This window comes from Eucyclogobius newberryi, unplaced genomic scaffold (assembly GCF_026437365.1).
Source record: "Eucyclogobius newberryi isolate DKJ021-1_F unplaced genomic scaffold, fEucNew1.0.hap1 SCAF_10, whole genome shotgun sequence".
Classification (NCBI taxonomy): Eukaryota; Metazoa; Chordata; class Actinopteri; order Gobiiformes; family Gobiidae; genus Eucyclogobius; species Eucyclogobius newberryi.
This window is the reverse complement of record NW_027315724.1, coordinates 18850293-18871105: the sequence shown is the minus strand read 5'-3', so window position 1 is coordinate 18871105 and position 20813 is coordinate 18850293. Positions and strand designations below refer to the sequence as shown.

General features: G+C 40.7%; 1 protein-coding gene across 2 annotated transcripts; it reads right to left on the bottom strand.

Moving 5' to 3' along the window:
• Positions 1-1172: 1172 nt before the first annotated feature.
• Positions 1173-20511, bottom strand: meis3 (myeloid ecotropic viral integration site 3). 2 transcript variants are annotated; one of them, XM_072461979.1, is made up of 13 exons: positions 20462-20510; positions 19998-20102; positions 13614-13756; positions 10959-11136; positions 10797-10847; positions 10658-10708; positions 9865-10014; positions 9197-9305; positions 8110-8255; positions 5295-5371; positions 3821-3879; positions 2890-2976; positions 1173-1679 (listed from the first exon to the last, which is right to left on the bottom strand). In XM_072461979.1, the coding sequence occupies exons 2-13, from the start codon at positions 20007-20009 to the stop codon at positions 1480-1482; spliced, it is 1263 nt and encodes a 420-aa protein (XP_072318080.1). In that variant the 5' UTR covers positions 20010-20102; positions 20462-20510; the 3' UTR covers positions 1173-1479. The 2 variants fall into 2 exon arrangements, with proteins under 2 accessions (XP_072318080.1, XP_072318081.1); XM_072461980.1 differs by lacking the exon at positions 19998-20102 and having other exon boundaries at positions 20462-20511.
• Positions 20512-20813: the final 302 nt, after the last annotated feature.

Here is a 20813-nt window from a genome sequence, read left to right as displayed (position 1 = left end):
TTTTGATATTGCTAAAATGTGCCTGTAAATGTTTCTGTTCAGCACGAAACCTGAACGGACCATGAAATTAACCACTAAAAATGGCAGAAATATCACTTTACACTCTTTGTTTGGGAGGTTTCACTGGATGTTTCTGTCTCTTTTTAATTATAGATTATATACTCATCCAATTGTGCATTTCTTCCAGGTTTTGTGTGATGAATTGTCTTTGTTTATTGTTTTTTTCATCCAATTTCCTGAAGCAAAACGTCAAAAACTGCCGCTTTCCAATTCTCAAACGGTTTCCTCATTATAACTTTCGTAAACCGTAACGATGTTGTTTTGTTGATGGAAATGTGAAGGAGAAACCACTGGATATTTGGATAAAGCTGTGCACTTCTCCTGCAGCGTCTCGTTCATAAAACAGTGGTTGAAGCATGGATATAACTCTGACAGTAAAATGTGGAGGAAGACGGGAAAAAGGCCAAGTGTTCATCACAGGTTCAAGTCTGGTCCAAGAATCCAGCAAAACGTCCATTAGGCATGATGGGAAGTGTAGTTTTAAAGCGTACGTCCCACCCACAGGGCACAGTGGACATATTTGGAGAGGAGGAAGCACTTGACTATAGTAAAAGAGGTATGGCTTAAACCTGTGGGTCCAGACCAGGGGTTCTCAAACATTTACTGACCACGTTTTGAAATATTCCAAGTGCCAGGTTTACTTAAGTGATCCTGAAGTTGGATATTACTTCTAGTGAATGTATTAAATGCCAAATTGAGGACTAAACCAGGACTAACCCAAGTCAAAACCAGATCAAGCAAGCTAGAGCTGGCTCTGGGCTGTCTGGAAAAAGGTCCAGGACATGGTCTAAACCTGGTCCAGATCAAAACTTCCATTGAAGGAGATCGAAACCAGGACTAAACCAGATCAATCATGGTAGAACTGAATCCAGGCTAAATTTGGAAAGAGATCTAGAACCTAGATCTAAACCAGGATTAAGCCGTGGTGAATCTGGACTAGTTCTAAACCAGCTGTTTACTTAGATCTAAACCAGGATTAACACATGTTTTAACTCAGTCTATACCCGGCCAATCAGGATTAACAGTTCCAAACCAGGACTAACCCAGGAATAACCTAAGATTTACCCAGGACTAAACCAGGACTAAACCAGTGCTACACCGGGAATCACCTAAGACTTTAAGCAGGACTAAAACCGCAAAAACAAAACCTGATTTGAACAGCAATAGTTCTGTGAAAAGCCCGGCACGCGGCCCACAGTTTGAGAACCCCTGCTCCGGCCCGTTCTGTGAAGCAGGGAGGCTACATTGAGGTCTTTAAAGTGGGGAATGTAAACTTTGTGTAATTTCTTCTCTTTAAATATCGTACTCCACACGCGCACGACGCACAGCTCATATTGGATAAGTCTCTGTGTGCGAGCGCTCTCAGCCGAACGCCAGTCTCTTTCAGTCCCACGGCAACGGCGGCGGCAACGACGGCGGCTAGTGCGCGTGAATGTCCAGTCCTTGCGCCAAAAGCGGCTCAGCGGGGTGGGCGTGGGGAGGCGGGTGGAGCAGCATGGCGGGGTGCGGGTGGGCTCCGGGGTACCCGTGGAGGGAGGGGCCCGGGTGTGGAGGGTAACCCGGCTGGGACAGGAGCGCGCCCGGGTAATCGCCCTGAAGAGAGGACATGCCCTGGAGACCTGAGGGACGAGAGCAGGACGCGTCAAAAAGACAAATGAATATCACGCTCACACTTTATCACTGTGTTTTATGCTGTAATTAATTATTAATTTACATAAAAAATATGTAAATGTAAAATATATACATTCATTTAATCATTTACAAAATATGCAATACGTGGTTTCCGCCATTTAAGAGCCACCCAGAGTTTTAAAAGATTGATTTTAAACAGTTATTGGACTGGGAAGAGCTCACACACTTAATGAGGCGCATGCGAGCGTCAGTTTTAACGAAGACAAAATGGACGACACAGTTATAGAACATTTACACAGTGGGACATGTTGTCTTTGCAGATGTGGCACAAGCGACATATGCAGGAAATCAGGATTCATATCAGCTCCATTTGGATAAGTCTACGGAATCGTTTAAAAATGTGCAAACGTCGTTCCAAAATGCAGTTCAAAGTTATTATGTTCATACAGAATAACTCAGGAATGCACTTACTTTATTTGCATATTTGTTTAACGGTTCAGGCTCGTGTTAGTTCCGGAGTGGGTTCTGGTTTAGCCTATGTCAGACCTGGTTTAGTCCTGGTTTAGACCAGGTTTGGACCTGGTTTAGACTTGACACTTTTGCAGCTCCTGAACGCTCGGGCCGGGGAGGCCAGCAAACTCGTTCTTACAGAACGAGTCATGATTAGTGAGTATTTTGGGGACTTACAGTGAAATACAAACCTTTTTTGACTGCAAATATTCAATTTTAGGTTTAACACATTTCGGCGATCAATTTTATATTCTGAATTCGTCTTGTTTCATTAGAAGTTAAAAGTAATTACAGGTATTATTATGTATTTTATTGTCAATATTTGTAATTTTTTTTTAATAAAAAAAAACAAAAAAATTATGTGACTGTATTGTTATGTTAGTTTTGGTAATATTTATTGTCGTTAATTAAAAAAAATATATACAAAAAGTACTTATTTTTCCCATTTAAATTACATTTGCGACTGCATTTTAAAACGCTTTCCGTCGCTCCAAAAAGAACCTTCACTTCCACCGCGCCGATTATCAATTTTTCATTAATATGTTTAATACCAACAAAAATAGCAGCGTGAAAGTGCCGTTTAAACATTTACGAGTGCTGCTTGTGACCACACTAATGCACTGCGTTTGGCGCCGTGTGCTGTGTATATGATTTATAATGATTCATGATGAGGTAAGAGGTACAGACCTGCTGTTCTGAGCCCGAGATGAGCCTGTCCGTCCAGGCCGTATCCCCCCAGAGCGGCCCCCTCCGGGCTGTACGGGCCCCCTTGACCTGACGCACACAGGAACACAGTTAGACAAAGCTCCTTATGTTTTACAGTTTTGTGAAGAATGAGTACTTTTACCTACAAGTACTAAGCAGTTATTACTTATTACTTATTATTACTGCTAAGATTTTAGAGGTGGAGATGTATCACAGTTTTGGAGACATGCAAAAGGAGAATATGGAGTGTTTCCTCTATGATTAAAAATAATTAAAAATGACTTAAAACAGCTGATTAAGACAGCGTTTAACTCAAATATACAAAGTGACATTTTTGCCTTTTTCTGTTTGATTTTATGATCTCAGTCACATTTTGTGCTGGACTTAGACAACAACCAACAACAAAATATAGTTATTAAGATGACGCAAAAAGAAAATCGAAATATTCATTTTCGTCAATATTTCCAAGCCCTTTTATACTGTATATTTGAAAATGATGACTGTGTAAAGTAATATAATAGCATAATATATGAATAGCGTTAAAGCTACTACGACTACAATTAAGACTGTAGAGTAAATGATATGTAAATCCTACTTTCAAATTATTCTCAGCAGTTACTAGTTATAGTGCCAACAACGCTCACTTTATTTGGTTTCATATTCAAATTAAACGCTCCCAAACGTCTCTTCTCAAGTCTCTATCGACGGACGTTACAATTGCTGCAAATATGAATGTTTTTGTCGTAATGTATGAGGATTTACTGATCTAACGAAGCTCTGATGTGTTTTAAATTGTCTGTTGTCATTCTGCGATGTAATAAATGTGTTTGTAAGATGTGGACTCAAGTAAGAGTTAAGGCAAAGGTACAAAAAACAAAAGAATTAACAAAACAGCAAGGAAACGTCCACCGACCTGAGCGATTTGATTGGTCGATCATGGGCTGCACTATTCTCCTTCTGGCGTTGATGAACCTGCGTCAGGAACAAAGGAAAAAAAGACACAAAAATACACGGTGAGTGAGAGCGAAGGCCACCGGATAATGGAGAAGCGGAGCGAGCGGGAGACTATTAACCTTTTCCCTTTTTACAACCACTTAACCCCGCGAGGGGCCGGAGTAAATCACCGCTAGGGCCACAGCCGCGATCAATCCGCTCCGGTAATTGATTGATCCGCATCGACTGTGTGCGAGAGCGTGGCTTTCAGGGCAAAAATGTGATGGAAATGGTGTAAAAATCAGTCTATGAAGACGCTAAAGGCGTGTTTTTAGGATTATATCGGTATTTCAATTTCAATTCAAAGACGGGACTAAATTGAGATCAAAACCAGGTCTAAACTAGGTCTAAACCAGGACTAAATCAGGTCTAAACCAGGTCTAAACCAGGACTAAACAAGGACCAAACCAGTCTAAACCGTTTCTAAACCGGGTCTAAACCGGGTCTAAACCAGGTCTAAACCAGGACTAAACCAGGACTAAACATGGACTAAACAAGGACTAAACAAGGACTAAACCAGTCTAAATCAAGTCTAAATCAAGTCTAAACCGGGTCTAAACCAGGTCTAAACCAGGACTAAACCAGGACTAAACAAGGACTAAACAAGGACTAAACAAGGACTAAACCAGTCTAAATCAAGTCTAAATCAAGTCTAAATCAAGTCTAAACCGGGTCTAAACCAGGTCTAAACCAGGTCTAAACCAGGTCTAAACCAGGTCTAAACCAGGACTAAACAAGGACTAAACAAGGACTAAACAAGGACTAAACAAGGACTAAATCAAGTCTAAATCAGGTCTAAACCAGGTCCAAACCTGGTCTAAACCAGGACTAAACCAGGTCTGACATAGGCTAAACCAGAACCCACTCCGGAACTAACACGAGCCTGAACCGTTAAACAAATATGCAAATAAAGTAAGTGCATTCCTGAGTTATTCTGTATGAACATAATATACATAACTGTCTCTTTGAACTGCATTTTGGAACGACGTTTGCACATTTTTAAACAATTCCGTAGACGTATCGTTTCTGCCTGTTTAAGCAGGAACACCAACAGTCAATGTGGTCGCGGGGATAATTTGATTATTGGGTATTGATTGGCTATTGTGCTTTATGAGCGAAGACAAAATTGATTCCACTAATTGTGACCCTGGCAAATTTACTCCTCCCCTTTTTGCCCTGTCGTAAAAATTGATTAAAATCCTGCAAAAGTGCAAAACCCTTATTTAATTTTGGCGTTTGAAGACCACAAAGACCATTTCATACGACTGTGGCTGGTATTGCATTGACGAAGCGTTAATTGGAAGGTTTACGGCTCACTTTTACCCTGACCCCAAACTGAATATGGATAAGAGAAAGTGTCTGTGCATTGATTATTGATTGCGGGTGGCACTGACCAGTTGTTGACCTGCAGGATGGTCAGCCCTGTGTCCTGGGCGAGCTGCTTCTTCTGCTCCTCCGAGGGGTACGGGTGCTGAAACACACGCCACAGGCTCATACGTGTTCTTCAGGCAAACTTTGCAAATACGGCGACTTTATGGGGACAAAAATCAGGTAAATCGTTCGGTGTAAGAGCGATAACACGGTGTAAAGTTGTGGGATGTCTAGGTTGAAGCGCCCCCTATAGGTCGGACGACTCATTGAACTAAAATGCAGTTAAATATATTTCGAATTTTGCTAACAGAATATTAAGCAAACAATATTAACAAAAATATTATAACAAATGATCAGAATAGCACATTTTTTAGGTTTATAATTCCATTTCCTGTTTGTAGTTGATGACATCACACTAGGAAATTACTAGTTAGTTTTATTTATTTGACAAATAAAAGTATGTGAGAGCGACTATTTTGTTGAATAAATGTTTAAAGGGTTAAAAAAAATTGTTTGTTTGTGTAAATTCTGCATAAACTTTGACTGGAACGATGCCCTGGTGTGATGTCACTTCCTGTCATTTTATACAGATTTTTGAACATTTTCTCCTCAAATACCTGTCTTGATTGGTGTAAAACTATAATGTATAAGTACAACAGGTATAAACACACTAAATACAGTCAAAATTGGAAAATCTTAAAATCCTGTCATAGGTACTTTAAGATCAGGACTCTGGATTATTTGTTTGTTTGTGTGTTTTGGTCTGACATTGTTAAGTATTTGAACGTCTTTGAGGACTAAAATTTGTTGTTTAAGCAAGAACAAACATGTATTTAATCATAAATAAGTTGTTTATTTTAGAATTATTTAAACTTAGTAACGAGGAGCCAAAATAGCAGTTATGTTTCGGGTTCTCAATGAAGTTACTAAGGCTGAATCTTCTTAATAAACTACACTATCGTCCTTAATTAAGATTTTGTTGGTGCTTTATTAAGACAGACAGTTTCCAGGTGCTGTTGTAAATGGAAAGAAAATTACAATAAACACGTAAATAGCAAAAAGAGCCGACTCCAAAAAGCAAAAACGATGAGATTCATGCGCTTTCGTGGTTAATTTATTTGACAATGCGACACTTAAACCCCGACGTTCACAATCGTGTTTTAGGACGTTTTTGATAATATTGTCCTCAGTAAAATGCCAAAAACGTAACAGCATCCATGATTTTTCCCCAATATCGTACACCCTAAAATTGCCAACGATTTTTCGCTCGGTAGACGCCAACGAGCTCATTCAAACGACTTCACAGCGATACAAAAGCTCCACGTTTGCCGTCTTTTGCCGGTTCCCACACTCTCTCTCGCGCTGCGGTAATTGCGGCGCAGAAACATTTAACCTGCCTCATTTCATCGCTAATTACCGGTCTAATCACCTCGTCGGCGATTACTCCGTCCATCGCGGCCACTTCCTCGGCGCTCAACGCACTCGCATCATGGCTTAATCCCGCTCGCTCCTGTTTGATTTAATTGACCTCCGTTGCGAACCCGGGGCCCTCGCTCTCTCCGCCCGCCGCCGTCGATGGTGTTTGGCCTCGCCACTAAATCCTCTTTCAAACTCATTACCACGTGCGGTTTCATCGTTTGCACCCGGCGTTAATTGTTGCGAAAAGTGTATCTAATTTAGTGCGATTCGTGGCTGTTATGATCATGTTCTGTGCATTTCCTCCTGATGCTTTTATGTTTGAATGTGAGTCCAAAGCGAGAATAAACCTGTGACTAATAAAACAAGATGAGGTTCAGACTGGACCCAGCCAGGACGTATTTGGAGTTTAAGTACTAAATTAACAAGGACTAGCAGTAACAATAATTGAAATATTGCGAAATTGTATTGTCAAAAGCTTTAAAATATCGTAATAATTTGTTTTGTTGCAAGAATAGAATGGTGACTTATATCGTGATACTTATTTTAGTGCAAAAACCTGGAAGATGTGACTGTTTTATTGTCACTTTTTATATACTTTAAGTCTTTGGAATATGACAGTTCGTAATAAAAGCTTGTCAAGGCGTTTTCATTTTAACACATTTTTTTATGTCGGCAAAGAGAGTGTGTCGTACAGAAATGTGTTAAAACAAGTCTTTAAATAGTTGAGGTTTAATTGGGTGAAATGTAAAATGAATCACTTAAAACCAGAAAAATCAATATTTGAAAGTTTACAACATAACTTATTTTATTTTTAAGCAGCTATTTTTAGGTTTTTTTTTATCATGAACTAAATACTCAACAACATTCACAATTATTATTATTAATATATGTTTATTATGATTGTTATGATTATTATCATCGAAAAAGTGATGAATTGCCCACTGCTAGTTATAAGCCAGTACTAAACCTTTAAAAGTCAAACTGTATTAATTTAATTCATTAATTATGTATTTTTAAATTTAATGATGTATTTATATTTTATTTATTTGTTATTATTATTTATTTATTTATGTGCTGTTATTTATTATTTATTGCTGTCAGTCAGTCACATCTTTCTGCATGTTCTGTTCCAAATCATTCAGAAGATGCAGTCTCTCTCCCCTCCATCTTTTTCCCTCCTCCGTCGCACTTACGCCACCGCAGCAGCAAAACCACCAGCCCCCTCAACCCTCTTCATCTCAGAAAATAACATCAAAACCAAACTGTCAATTGTGATTTAAAACAACAATAGAGCTAATGCGGCTAATGCAGCTAGTGCGGTTAATGCGGCTAATGTGGCTAATGCAGCTAGTGCGGCTAATGCGGCTAATGCGGCTAATGTGGCTAATGCGGCTGATGCTGTTGGAATCCCGTTCTTACCGACAGGTGCTGGAAAAGCCACGCCCTCATGATGTTTGTGGCGACTTTGGGGAAGATGCCTCTCTTCTTGTTGTTCCGTCGGTCTCTGTCAGAGTCGTCGTCGTCCCCTGTGCTCGGCGATGCCACGCCCCCGTCCAGACCGTCGCCTGCGTGAAGAAGAAACAATGTAAACTTCTGAAGACGCGAAAACGGCAACACGTGTTCGATAATTGCATTAGATTAGGTGTTATTAGAGGACATGGCACTGGGGTTTTCAAAAAGTATCAGTGCTGAGAAACGAATTGATACTTACACTAGTAACAAAAGTATCAACACTGAAAAAATGACATAAAAAGGACCAAATTGAAATATCAAAATAGCTTTATCAGAATTAGTTATAAGTCACGTGTTAATACGATAGAAAGAACATTTAATTTGTTTTGAAAATGGCAATCTAGATCTTCAAAAAAGAGTGTTTTTGTGATGGTGGAATCGAGTATCAATCCTTTTCCTTCATGTTATAATCACTCTCCTGTTCAGTTCAAACCAGCAGAAACGCATAGTAACAACTTAATGACAAAAAGTGCATTCCATTGTCATTTCCATTTGGTTACAACACTTAAGTACATGGAAATAGTCCAGGTCCTACTTTAATCTGGGGAGGAATGGAAAATAGACATAGTTCTATAATGTGTGCATAATAAGCATGTAATAAGAGCGTAGTAAGTGCATAATAAGAGTAATAAGTACGTAATAAAGAGTGTAATAAGGGCATAATAAGTGCGTAATAGGAAAGTAATAGGTAAGTGATAAGTGTGTAATAAGTGTGTAATAGGTAAGTAATAAATTGTAATAAGTTGATAAGTGCGTAATAGCTAAGTAATAAGTGCATAATAAGTGCGTAATATGCAAGTAATAAGTGCGTATTATCTAAGTGATAAGTGCGTAATAAGTGCTTAATAAGTGCGTAATAAGTTATAAGTTGTAATAAGTTGATAAGTGCGTAATAAGTGCGTTATAAGTTGTAATAAGTTGTAATAAGTTCATAGGTGTGTAATAAGTGCGTAATAAGTGCATAATAGGAGCATAATAGGAGGTTTGTGTTTACCGGTGTCGCTGCCGTTGTCCCCTGTGCTCTGTGAGGGCAGGCCGCAGTTGCCGGGCGTCCCCAGAGGCGTCGTGGCGCACTCGTCCGGCTCACGTAACCAAGAAGCCCCCTGCAGGCACAACAAGGCACGAGCCGGATTAAAACTAGGGAACGACTGGCTGTTTTTTTTTTGCTGAAGGCTGGTAATGTGAGAGGGCTGCGGGGGAAGGCCACAAACTCTGAAGCAAACTCGGACACAAAGCTTAATCTGATTCAAGATGAAAATATATTTGACAAGCTCAGCCAAACTCTGGTTTAGTGTGACGTTAATTGTAGGGGGTTTGCCCAAAAGATTAGTCTAAAAAAGAAAGAAGTAAGAAAGAAAGAATGAAAAATAATGACAAGACAGAAAGAATCCAATTCAGTCCTGTCAGTCCTCAATGCGAATAAGATTAATCACATGACTTTAAATCCATGTATAAAACTCCTGCAATGAAAATAGACACTGAGGGACACTGAGGGACAATGAAGTCCATTGAGGGAATCAGAGGGACACTGAGGGACACTGAGGGATACAGAGGGACACTGAGGGATACAGAGGGACATTGAGGGACACTGAGGGACACTGAGGGAATCAGAGGGACACTGAGGAACACTGAGGGATACTGAGGGCTTGTCTTGGTTCTGACCTGATCTGAAAGGTTGGTGCAGGACCCTCCGAAGTCCTCCATGTCGGACTTGGAGCCGCCCTCTCGCTCGTCCAGGACCAGGTCTGTGGGCATCTTCCCCTTCAGACACGTGATGTACCGGTGACAGAAGTTATCACACAGATCGTGAACCTGCAGAGCAAAGAAAAGTGTTTAGACAAGGAGAATTCTGCTCAAAGTTCTCATTACATCATTATTACAGACTCATTTAGACAAGGAGACTCACAAATGACTTCACTGTTAAGCATAAAAGTCACTATGTCAGTTTGTGTTAGCAATAAAATAATACAATGTTTAGTTAGAGACATTAGTGTATCGAGAAACTAAACAATTGAATGGGCCTGTAATTGCAGGTGAATATGAAAAAAAAACTACATATCATTTTGAAATATATTACATTAAAAAATATACATCTGACCTAAAAATAATGCATTTTATGTGTTAAAATAGTTTGTACATATTTGGGACATAAATATGAAAAATGAAAAAAGCCAGGTTTAAATATTTTACTTCATTTTGTTGACATAATAAGATTTTACACAGGAGATATTTTAATTCAGTTTTTAAGTAAATTAATATGTGCTGAAAATTAGCGTAGCAATCCAAATGTCGGCTCAAATAAATCTAACTTAAAACTTGAGTTTTGTCGCATACTGGATTAGAAAAGTTTGGTGCATGTGCTAACGGGTGATCTATATGTCCCTATATCAGAAAAATATATAATTTTAATACGTTGTGCAGTGGTACAAAAAATATCACACACAAAAAAAATCACCTTTTCCAACTCCAGCAGGTGAAATCGCAGAACCTGAATTGCTTGGATCATCTGCAAAGAGAATAAAAAAATACAAATGAGACACAGAAAATATGAATTAAAATAAAAAACAATAATAATAGTGTTAAAAATGTCTGACCAGGTTGTCCAGCTCAGGGTTGGAGGAGAAAATTGGCTTCTCTGAGCGAATCTACAAAACAAATCAAGCAATAACTTAAAAAAAAAAAAAACAACAACAAAAAACATTCAGAACACATTTAAACCTCTGCTTTGCCATTGGCCGACTCCGCCCGCCACTCACCTGTTTAGCGAAGGCGGCAATGTCGTCGTTGAACGAGTCCGAGGAGCAGACGTCGCTGTGGTTGTTCATTCCCAGCATGTGGGAGGGGCCTGAGAGCGAGGAGGCGGAGTCGCGGGGCGAGCAGGTGGCGAGCTCGCACTTCTCGAAGACTAAGGCGAGCAGCGGGAACAGCGGGTGACTGCAACACGCACGAGGACACGCACGAGGACACACACAAGGACACGCACGAGGACACGCACGAGGACACGCACGAGGACACACACAAGGACACACACAAGGACACGCACGAGGACACACACAAGGACACACACAAGGACACACACAGGGTTAGAAGACAATCATAAATAATTGTGATATGGCTGTTGTGTCTTGTACTATCGATATTATTGCGCTATTTGACACATTAATTGACATTTATCTTGGGATGTCACGCTATAACGTTTTTGTGTTACGATTGTTGTGAGAAAAACGTCACAATTTAACAATTATTCGCAATTATTCATGATTACCGAGACTAAACAACAGGGAAAACGGTGGTGGTCTAACATGTCATTGTTCCTCAAGTTTGTGACCGGATTTATGAAAGAAAATAATGTTAAATGTGACAAAAACAGCCAGATCCAATAAAGTTCTTTACATTTAGATCTGTTTTTGGGCTAAAGCTTGAACAAAAAAATCTTAATTTTGCTTCTAAAATTGTTGCAATCATTATTTTTTCTTCTTACAATTATCAATAAATATGTTGATGACTTAATATATTAGTCAAACTCTGTCGAAACGAAAGCTTTGCAGACACAAAACAGAGATCAAATCAAGGCTAATTTACTCTGAATAAGATAAACATGACTAAAATTGACATTTAAAAAAAAAAAAAAAAAAAAAAGTAATTTCTTCAGATGGAGGACCCTGGCGTTGTAAATTGTAGCTATACTTTGGTAATAATTGGACAGCCTTGGTCCAAAATACTATATTGTTACTACTAATCCATCCAGTGAATTGTATAATCGCCATGTTTATTTTTAAAACATCACAATAAATACATAAAAAACATCCTTAGCAACTTAAATCTAATATCATTCTTGATACAGAAGCATGATTCATACAGAGATGTCAGATGTTAAAATACTGCAGAAAAAGTATGTAAATTTCCAAACATTGCATGATAAAAATCTATTAATATTACAACTTTTTAAATAACATTACAACAAATTGCAACTTAACCAATAAAAGACGAGGCATTTCACGTCGTTACATCTGAAAACCTTTGAGAATTCGACTGTAACGTGTGAAAAATGTCTTTGGAAACACAATTTAAGGCGGGTGCATTTGAAAGCGGTGCGTGTCGGCCTCGTGGCTGCAGAAGCGGTTAACATAGCGGGCATAAACAGGCTGACAGTTGACAGAGTCCACCCGGGATTGACTTTCAGACCACAACAACTGCACATATCTGACATAAATGGACATTCACGGTGCGCAAAGATAATCTGTTAAACGCTGACGTGAGGTTTTAGCGCATTACAGACCTGCGTGGAGGAATCGCCAGGGGTTCATTGTAAACGCAGGGCTTTAGAGCTGCATTATTTATCATTATCACGTGTTGTCTGTGGTGTAGATTTAATCACATTTAACTCCTGCGTTAATGAGATGAATGTACAATTTCTGTATTTTTTTTCCCACATCAGTGAATGGATTTTGTTCTGACAGAAAAGACACTGACAAGTCCTGAACTCTATAATTAAAGTTTGATAAAGATTCTTTAAAAAAAAACGGTTTGCAGATTATCTTAATAAATGTATTCCTCAAGGTCATTGGACCACTGTTATTTACAATGTATATAAATTCAACTGTGCATAATCTAAATGTAAAGGTCAAATGTATTTAAAAATGTAATAAAACATGCCCGTTAATAAAATAAATGCACAATACTTGATTCGGATATTTTTACAGTTTCTAATAAAATCAATTTAATTGCAATAATACCTCTTATTGTTTCAGTATTGGCTGCACAAAATAAATAAAGAAGTGTGCATTTATTTTATTAACGGGTATGAACGTTTTATTACATTTTTAAATAAATTTTTGAGTCATTTTAGACTGAGCGTCGCTTTGCATCGAAAAAAGAAAGAAAAGCAATCACCACTGCCAAATTTTGAGAACAGAACACTGGCACGGACATTATTCACCATATTACGGGCATTTTTCCCTTAAATTAAAGCTCTGAGTTGGTTATGTTTTAGTTTGGTGCAGTTTCAGCCACAAAAACGTGCGCTATGGCTTCAAAAAGGTTGAAAAACGCTGCATATTTGAGCCTTCGCACTCATTTTCCAGGGGGGAATTCACACCAGGCCTGCACGATTATATCTAATTGAAATCGTGATTAGATTTGCAATTTTGGTTTTCGTAATAGGCGTCTGCGTAGTGTTTATATTTCAAACGTGTCCTGGAGAACTGACTAGGCCTGACGAACAAAACGTGTACTACCAGAACATGTTTGTACAGCTCTAAATTGAACTTTTCTTCTGCAGAATAAGACATGTTGGTGCTTAAAAGCTGCAGCGATTTTGCCAGCTTTGCCATGGTTGCGTCATAATTCTGATTTGTGCTTCTTTCGTCTGAATAAACCCTCGTTACGTCGCGTTTATTTTTCCGTCTCACCCGTAGATCTGGTCCTTGTGGTGCTTGAGCGAGTCCGGGATGGGCGCTCCGTACTGGGGCGGGGCCAGGCCTCTGAGCTCGTCCGCGTAGCCCCCCATCGCCGCCATGCCCTCTGGCCCGGAGTAGTGCACCAGGTCTTCATACTGGAACACAAGGTAATACGGGGTTTGTGTTAAAGTAAATAAAATGCAATCGTTCAGCACACGCCGATATCAACATCTAATTGTAACGTCGAGGCGAATTGATGCGTCAGGAAGATAATAACGTTACTTTGATGCTTAAAAACACACAAAATGAATAGTATATTTTGGGCTGCAACTATGAAAAGGAACCAATGTGGCTATTCAAATAATCATAAATACATTTTGATAAGCTTGAACTGACCGTAAAGACTCGTTTTAGAGCAAAGACAGCGGCTTTATTAAATCAAAATGTCAACAACAAAAAAAGAATATCATCAATCATATCATCTCTTTCTAGAATCCTTCAGTCACTATATTTCAACCTTCATTATTATCTACATTTACAATAAAACACAATTGTCTGACTTCTGCTAAAACCACGTCGGTTGCGGCCCTGGCCATCTTATTACTGAATATTAGCTGCTAAATCGTTAAACAGAAACACAATTAGCAGCTCACAACAGAGACTTTGACATCTGGACCGCCGGACATCAAATCCCGGTCAGATTTTATTATGAAGAGGGCTGTGGTCACATGACACGTGGGCTGTTCTGGTCAAACAGAGTCTGGTCTGTGCGTGTGTTTGCGTGAATTAGCGCACAATTACATTTCAATGCTTTGTAACTCGAGACACTGCAGTGATAAAAGCCATAACTAAATGTATAATTTCTTATATGTTATAGATGGTTATGGTGATATATAGCAGTGTATATATATATATATTATATATATATATATATATATATATATATATATATATATATATATATATATATATATATATTATTATTGTGTTTACTTGGCCGTGTAAACTGAAAATGTCTAAAACACGACTGAAAATGTCAAAATTTGACAAACTTTGTTTTTGTCGTGCGCCGTAACTTAATTGTATCTTTTGTTGCCTTTATTTTTGTTTTTGCCTTCTTCTCTCTGCGTTCTGCTTTTTTTTCTTCAGTTTTGTTTTGTACATTTAAAAACTGGGGTAAAAACTTTGTACAGAAACATTTCAAGCACAGATCAAACCAAAAATGGGTCCTTAACTCTGTGTATTTTAACATAATATGACGTACATTTTGTAGACAATAAACCTTCCACACCAATTATTATGCATTTATTTATCATTATTAGTTTTGAACTGCTTTTGATTTTTTTTTAATCAAAAGCATAGTTCAATACATTTTCAAATAAAAACTGAACTAAAACTTAGTAGAAAAAAGAGTTGTTGTTGTTGTTGTTGTTGTTGTTGTTGTTGTTACTATTTATTTATTTACATATTTTTCAAAAGAACCCATTGTTGAGGGTATAAACGTGAATACAAATTTAAAAAATGCATATTATATTGCACTATGCCACTGTACAAGTATAAAATGCACAATTTAATTTAAAAATATATCTATATAATAAGTGACGATGCAATTTTGAGACATCATTTGTTTTTTGGGGAGTGAAGGAGACATTTGCGCATCGAGAACCTACAGAATGAAACCCGTCATGGCAGTATTTGTTGTTGTGGGCGTCGATGACTGTGGCTAATGTCGCCTCCTCCTCAAACCGGAGTGTCGTCGTGCCGCGCCGCCCCTCACGACCCGCTGTGACGAGACGACATCCACGTCGCGCTGGGACGTTTGCAGACGTGGCACTGACGATGCTCCAGTTCTGTTCGTGTACGGAAAGTCGTTCTTAATATATAAATATATCTTGTTTCTATGACGTGCATTTCCTCTGTTAACTTCAAGGTAATATTGATCAGGTTATCTAATCAATTCTCAGGACTGTTATGACTAATACTAAACTAATACGTAGCCCATTAATTCCAATATGTCAAGGGGAAAGAATGGACATTATGAACTTAGATACTTATGTTTTTGATACATTTTTAAGATGTATATTTGTGACAGCAACAGAATGGGCGAACGCTTTAATATATTTTGCATTTAAGAGCACAATAAACAGACATTTTGCATCTAAAACGGTTGCATTTAATGGCACTGTTTCCTCACTTGTTATCTATGATTGGTTATATACTATACTATTAATTTAAAGTGGGTAAGTGATATTGACAAAATGTAATATCTCAGCATTTTGGACTGATCTCGATACTGATGTTCAGACAATATTACGCAGAAATGTGCTAAAAACAAATGCAAACGTCACTGTTCTTCGCCTTATTCAAACGATAAAGGCACACGTTAGTTTATGTTTGTTGTCAATGGGCTTTTTTTAGACACTTTTCATGCTTGCCTGACCAATACAGGTCTCTCCAGACTGCATTTTGCCTGCCCACCTTGGCCTGCATCCTCTTGGCAGCCCTCGCACCATTATAAATACACAATGACACCAGACACGCTCCCTCGCCTCCCTCGCACTTGCCCGTACGTGTTTGTTATGAGCTCATTTGTTCAGGCTCGTGTCTCTGAGGCTGCTGCAGGAGCGTCGTCCAGGTCAGCACATCTCGCCTGTGTTTGGGATTAAAGGAACACCCCTGGCAGTCTCCACCCTCCCACCCACCCCTAGGGGGCTGCCAGGATCACAGACAAGACGCGGCAACTGCCTGGTGCCCTCGCTGTTATTCTAACCGAGCCGTAAAAGAAGCGGTGATCAGCCGCGAGTGCTTTTTTTGGCACTGGCTGTGTTCAGCGGGCAAGAGGTTGTGATTTACAACGGTGTGTGTCTGTAGGTCAGGGGAAAACCCACTCTGGACAGATGAGTCGGTGGAAACATGTTTGAACGCCGTCTGAACCCACTCCTCGGCTTGTGAACATGTGTCTGTAACGTGCAACCTTTCTAGTGTTGTCACGGTACCAACATTGCACTCTTGATTTCTATTCTAAAGAATAAACTCTCGACCAATTTAGAACACAACATAGCTGTACTTTCTTGTGTTCTTGTAAAATGTAGCGTTGATAAAGCTTGTCGTTCTAAAACTCTTCAGAAAAAGTCACATTTTTATTTGTTTAGGTGATTTCTTTTGTATCAATGCTGGTTCAAGGAGTGAATCTGTTTTTATGCTTTTACGACACATATGTTTTTAATCTGACAGCTAAAAATCCCTTAAACTTTTGATAAAACCTGAGGCAATACAAGGTAGAATTATTATATTATTATAATTATAAGTATTATGCATACATTTTATTCAAAACACTTATTTTGTATATGTTTCTTGCAAGGCTTTGAGAAATGATGGCTGTTACGAGCTGGGTCAGGGAGGTAACCAAACCAGGAAGTTAAACAAGTTCAAATGAATCAGTAGTTTGGGAATGTAAAAAGAATAAAAAAGTATTATAAACAAAGTGAACCGTTCACTCTTGCACAATCACAACAACAAAACAGAGACTAAACTTGGAACGAAAGCAGAAAAATAGAGCTAAATCAGGGCTCAAACAAACGTTACATTAGACTCAATCTGGTCCCAAACCCAGGCCATGGTTTGGACACACACTAAAGCAAACCAAAATGGATCATTTAACAAACCAGACTGTGAAACAAAACTTAGATAAAGTTAACAAAAGTACAAAGATCGAGCAGCAGAGAGAAAGCAGCAGCATTTACGATTATCAGAGAGTCTCAACCTTTGGGTCCGATCAACCTCTATTTGACCCACACATCCTTCTCCTGCCTGAAAAATGACAATGAAATTTTCTGGTTAATAAACAGATCAGTTGTCAATTGACTTGAAACACTTCATAGTTAACGTGTCATCATTGCATAGGAGTCTATAGTTTGAGCCCTGGGGCAGGAATCACTGACCACAACAAAGATTTAGCCCATTAAAGATGCAGCCCATAATAATGATTTTTTATCCCAATCAATTCATAAAGAAAATTGCAATGGAAACCTTTACCGACAAATTAAATCCACTTGTGAAGCAACACGAAAATCACACATTATATAAAGTTGTATAAATGTTGCTCTGGACACCACCGTTCCTTTTGACCCGCAATATTAGAGCTCTCAAACCGTTATATTCCTGTCCCATATGGTCATCAGGATCACAAAAAAGCACCTGCTCTGAGAGGCCCTCGCTCTGTGGACACCTTCCAGCTTTATGTGCTCTGGCCATTAACGCAATCGCCGCTATCGGATCGCGCGTCTCCGTTTACGCGCGGGTCCTATCGCGTTTCCGTGCGTCACGCGGATCAAAGCGGGACACGTCGACATGACAAATTCCGCGGATTTCCCCCCCAACTTTTCTTTCTTTTTTCTTTTTTTTTGTCCAAAGAAAAGTCACGTTTGAGGCGGGTTCAGCCTCGGAGCGCGGCACATCGCGAGTTTAATTGTGTTATTTCAGCGGCGGCGCGTAACTTTTTTGAACAGCTCTAACAGGCGTGTGCGCGCTACTGCTAACAAGTCCCAGGGGCCCGCATTAACGGAGCAGCGGGGACGGCACCTCCAGAGAGCAAGAACTGGCCCTTGACTGCATTACTTCACAAACTCTTTAATTGGCTGCAGCTTTTCTCCCTTTTCAAATGCGTAAAATGAGCGTGAAGATGCAAATGCGACAAGCAAACGTGATTTATACTCTGACCATACTGACACGTGATACAAATAAAATGACAATAAACAAGCCACAACGTCGACTAAATAAATATAAGCTGCTGAGTGTCTTCTCCTAACTCTTTTTAAGTTAGAAAACTGTTGAAAAGAAATCCCTGTGCGTATAATGCGTGTGTATAACGTCACATTTCGAAAACACTCAGTAACACACAGTAAAAACACAGTAAAAACCTAGATTTCCTTGTTGCAAATGGCCATGCAAACAGGCTACAACGTGCACAACTCACATGTCAAAAAACAAGTTGCACTGATCTTAAATTCTGGTTAGAACGCGACGATGACCATTCCAAAAACTTGAAGAAGACCTCCCAATCTCTGCTTATAGCCTATTTATACCACAACGTGACAGTTTTCCCACGCTATTTCCCACGGGCCACAGCAAGATGCCAGCCGGCTCTCCCCACGCACCATCCCGCGGTCCATCCATCCATCCATCCTTCCATCCTTCCATCCTTCCATCCTTCCATCCTTCCATCCATCCATCCTTCCATCCTTCCATCCTTCCATCCTTCCATCCTTCCATCCTTCCATCCATCCTTCCATCCTTCCATCCATCCATCCATCCATCCTTCCATCCATCCATCCATCCATCCTTCCATCCTTCCATCCTTCCATCCTTCCATCCTTCCATCCTTCCATCCATCCTTCCATCCTTCCATGCCCCGCGCTCGAAAATCACTGTAGCACAAACACTGACCTACTTACGGGAGTTCCATCTCGCCTTTGCTCTTCCTAATGACCCCGCGCTGCCACACACACACACTCACACACACACACACACATGTACACACACACACACACACACACACATGTACACACACACACACACACACACACATGTACACACATGTACACACACACACACACACACACACACATGTACACACACACACACACACACATGTACACACACACACACATGTACACACACACACACACACACACACACACATGCACACACACACACACATGTACACACACACACACACACACACACATGTACACACACACACACACACACACATGTACACACACACACACACACACACACACATGTACACACACACACACACACACACACACATGTACACACACACACACATGTACACACACACACACACACACACATGTACACACACACACACACACATGTACACACACACACACACACACACATGTACACACACACACACACACACATGTACACACACACACACACACACACACACACACACACACACACACATGTACACACACACACACACACACATGTACACACACACACACACACACACACACATGTACACACACACACACACACACACACATGTACACACACACACACACACGCACTTGGGGATGTGTTGACACGCTTTCCCCTCCGCGCAGTGCGTAATGGTGACTTCTTCGCCGCGGGCCTTGCTCCTCCGCGCGTCTCTCGCACTGACCACTCGTGTAATAACCGGGCAATAGGCGTCCATTAATGCTCTTAACACCACGCTCGACTCCTTGGCGGTGTAAGTGAATCATGGACGCGTGCATCGCAGCCACTCTCGTTATATCTCTCTCTCTGTCTCTCTCCTTAAAACCAAATAACATCCTTTAAAGAAAAAAGAAAGAAAAAACTGCTTAACGACATGGGACCTACCCTCTTCTCCATGCGGCTCGACGGCCAATCCCACGCCGGGGTCGAGGATGCTCTGCTCGGCTACTCCACTCCGCGTGCGTCGCTCCGCTGCTCCGCGTGAAAACCCTGGAAATGCAAAAACGTGAGCATCTTTTGACACTTATGGAAGTTGATCGAAATTGGCTCGGGAGGTGAATAAACGCGGGTGTAAACAGTCGCCCCCCCCCCCCCCCCCCCCCCTCCCGCGGACAGCCGTCCCAGGCACAACATTAAAGGATTAGAGGTTTTATTGGCGTAATAGTCTTACACCGGGGCTGAAGAGGCGGTAAGACTCTTAAAACAATGAAATCCCGCGTGCAATTAAAACGTATTAACCATTACGGTTCAGGGGCGCGAGGGGAGGGGACGGGGGGGGGGGGGGGGGGGGGTGTAAACAACGAGGCACTGGCGGCGGCGCGAGGATGGTTCACGGTGCTGCCTCTTACCGTAAACACCGACACAGTCCCGCGCGCGTCCGGAGGTAGTAGTGTCCACAAAGGGAAGAGAGGCGGCGGTAAACAGCGGAGTGCCTTTCCCGTACGCGCGCTGTCTCGTGGCCGCGCGCTATAACGTGCTCGGCGGGTGGATAACGGGGGAGGCAAGGCGAGCGGGGCGAGCGGGCGGTCAGTCCCCTCGCTCCTCTCCGCGGCTTTTTGGCTCCTCTCGCTCGCTGTCCTTGCACAGGCGTACGGCGGAGGGCTCCTGCTGCTCCTGCTGCTGCTCCTGCTGTTACTGCTCCTGCTCCTGCTGCTCTTGCTGCTGCTGCTGCTGCTGGGATGTGTCAGTGCCTGGGAATGA